The sequence below is a fragment of the Alligator sinensis genome, unplaced genomic scaffold (genome assembly GCF_000455745.1).
Source record: "Alligator sinensis unplaced genomic scaffold, ASM45574v1 scaffold1061_1, whole genome shotgun sequence".
Lineage (NCBI taxonomy): Eukaryota > Metazoa > Chordata > Crocodylia > Alligatoridae > Alligator > Alligator sinensis.
The window spans coordinates 278486-281012 of NW_005843066.1; the positions used below are offsets into that span (position 1 = coordinate 278486).

Genomic DNA, 2527 nt, shown 5'->3' on the forward strand with positions numbered 1-2527 from the left:
GCGGGGGCCAGATCAACATCCCTCGCGGTGAAGGAGTGAGGGGGCAGAGGCAGGTGCTGCCCAGCTGGAGTGGGACAGGGCATGGGATGGAGCCACAGCTTGTCAGGGAAGTGGGGGGTGGCTCCTGCCACTGTGCATACCCCGGGAGGGCACGTGGGGAGGAGTGTGCCCCCAGATTTGTTTGGAATGGGGTGGGCGGGCTGCCGCTGTGGGCTGGAGCCAGGGCTGCTTTGCATCTTTTTGGCAGGGGTGCTGGGAGGGGGGTGGTAACTGAGGGGGTCGCAGCCACCCCAAATTTCGCCATAGCCCCCGTGTAGCGCTTCTCCCAGTGCTGTCGCCACCCACCACAGCCCTGGCTCTTCCTAGTGCGTGGGTGGAGGCGGGGGCTTGAACGCTGGGTGAGCAGCAGCAGTGCTGGGAGCAGCACTATGCAGGGGCTATGGCAAAACTTGGGGTGGCAGCAGCCCCCTCTACAGCTACCCTCCCAGCGCCCTGCCGAACACAGCCCTGGCTCCAGCCCGCCCACTCTGTACTGCCCTGGTGCAGATCCAGGGGCACATGCTCTCCCACCATTGCCCCCCAGGGTGCGCGCAGCAGAAGCTGCCCTCCTCCCCTCCAACAAGCCGCAGCTCCATCCTGTGCCCCACCCCACCCTGGCTGGGAAGCATATAACCCTGCCTCTGCCCCCTCCCTCCCTCACCGCAGGGGGTGTTGATCTGCTCCCCCATATACCCCTTCCCTCCCCTTTCACCTTCCACCACTACAGATTTACCAGCTGCACGCAGTTGTATTGGAAATCAGATTGGTATCAGTCAACATGCCCCCTTGAATATCAGCCCCCAAAATCTCTATCGGTGTACCCCTAATACTAGTTTATCTTTAAAGGAATTTAAATACTATTTAAAGGAAACTATTAGAAACTGGAATTGAAATTCAGTCATTTTTTTAAAAGAAAGCAGGCTGATATGATATAAAATTAATGAAGACCTACTCACAAACAAAGTAATCCCAAATATCAGGGTATTAGGTAACAATCATGGTTTGTTTTACTACAACATAAAACTACTAGAGTAAAATCAGGGACCAAAGTTAGAGGTAGACCCAAGCCATAGTTACGGGGGCGATGGGTCTCCTATGATTCAGTTATATTAAAACAGACTAGGATTAGAGATCTTTGGAATTTCACAGAACTAGTGTTCTAAATAATAGTAGCATTGTTGTGCACTACAAGGGGGTTGTTTAAAATGAGCTGTATAGGATAGAAAGATGCTTACCTTGGTGTGTTCCTAAAACCCTGTTATCTTCAATGGAAACAAAGTTACCTGGATGAGGCTCTAAATACTACAAGAAAGAGAAACACTTACGAGAGAGATCATTCTTTAGGCTACACCACAAATTCCTATTTACTGTATTTACTCAAATCTAGGATGGTCCTGAATTTAAGATGACCCCCCTCAACTAATTACATTCTATACATGGAAAATTTGTAAGTTTGTTATAATTTTCCATGTCTACACTTTAACTGAGGGTCACTTTTAATTCATCCCCCCCACTCTTCTACCAGGGGCCAGGCAATGGGGAGGTTGACAGTGTGGGAAGGTCAAGCAGCTTGTGCCTATCCCCCTTCCCCCAGCCTTGGTCTCCCCCCTTCCCCTTCCGCTCCTCTTTCTGCCCTTCCCATGCACCCTCTGCTCACTCTTCCCCAGCCTCTGCTCCCCCGCTTTCTTCCCCAGCCTCTGCTCATCCCTTCTGCCTCCCCCCAGCTTCTCTTCCCCTCCCCTTCTCCCCCTTACCCTTGCTCTACAGTGGCAGGCTCTATCCCCATTATAGCCTGGGGCATGGAGTACAGCCCCAGCCCAGCCCCATAGCAGCATGAAGCCCACATGACTGCTATGGGGCCGGGCTAGGGCTATGCTCCATGCCCCAGGCTACTGTATGGACGGAGCTTACTGGCATGAAGTGGGAAGGAGTGAAGCAGGTGGGGGAGCAGAGGCAGCAGGAGAGAGGGGAGGGGGCAGGCAGCAGCTGAGGCTACAGCTCCAACCCCAGGCAGGGACTGGACACCGAACTACAGCAGCTGCCTGCCCAACCGCCACCCTCGTACTCGATTCTAAGACAAGGGGCTTTCAACCCTACATTAAATGGGGGAGAAAACCTTGTCTTAGAATTGAGTAAATACAGTAAATGAAAAGTTTATTAATTTCCCCAGATATTACTCACCTCAAGAATGAATCTTTCAAAATCTCTTTTACCAATAAAACAGATTCCCATACTCTGAAAAAAATAAAACGCTCATTATGAAAACCAGATATAAGCAGAATTAATCATTTAAAGATCCTCATATAAGTGTTCTGTTACTTGTACAACAGGGAGTTTCTCTCTACAAACTAAATATTCTAGGCACTTCCAAAATAAACAAAATCACAACTCCACAACTCCTGACTCCAGGAACACACTCCCTTAGTTTGGGGCAGGCACAGTCTGGTAGGGAAGAGGGAGAAGCAAGCAGAGGGGGCACTCAGCAGGA

The 2527-nt window shown here is 50.8% G+C and overlaps 1 protein-coding gene across 6 annotated transcripts in view; it reads right to left on the reverse strand.

The window, feature by feature from the left end:
- The window catches only part of TRMU (tRNA 5-methylaminomethyl-2-thiouridylate methyltransferase), a 39945-nt gene that overhangs the window by 20169 nt on the left and 17249 nt on the right, over nucleotides 1-2527 (reverse strand). For all 6 annotated transcript variants that reach the window (XR_003092090.1, XR_003092089.1, XM_025193548.1 and 3 more), the window contains 2 exons: nucleotides 2221-2274; nucleotides 1275-1341 (listed from right to left, as the gene is read on the reverse strand). Coding sequence is in view for 4 of the 6 variants with exons in the window: in XM_025193548.1 (XP_025049333.1) it covers nucleotides 1275-1341; nucleotides 2221-2274 (121 nt within the window). In the remaining 2 variants the exon portion in view is untranslated. The remainder of the gene's footprint in view (nucleotides 1-1274; nucleotides 1342-2220; nucleotides 2275-2527) is intronic.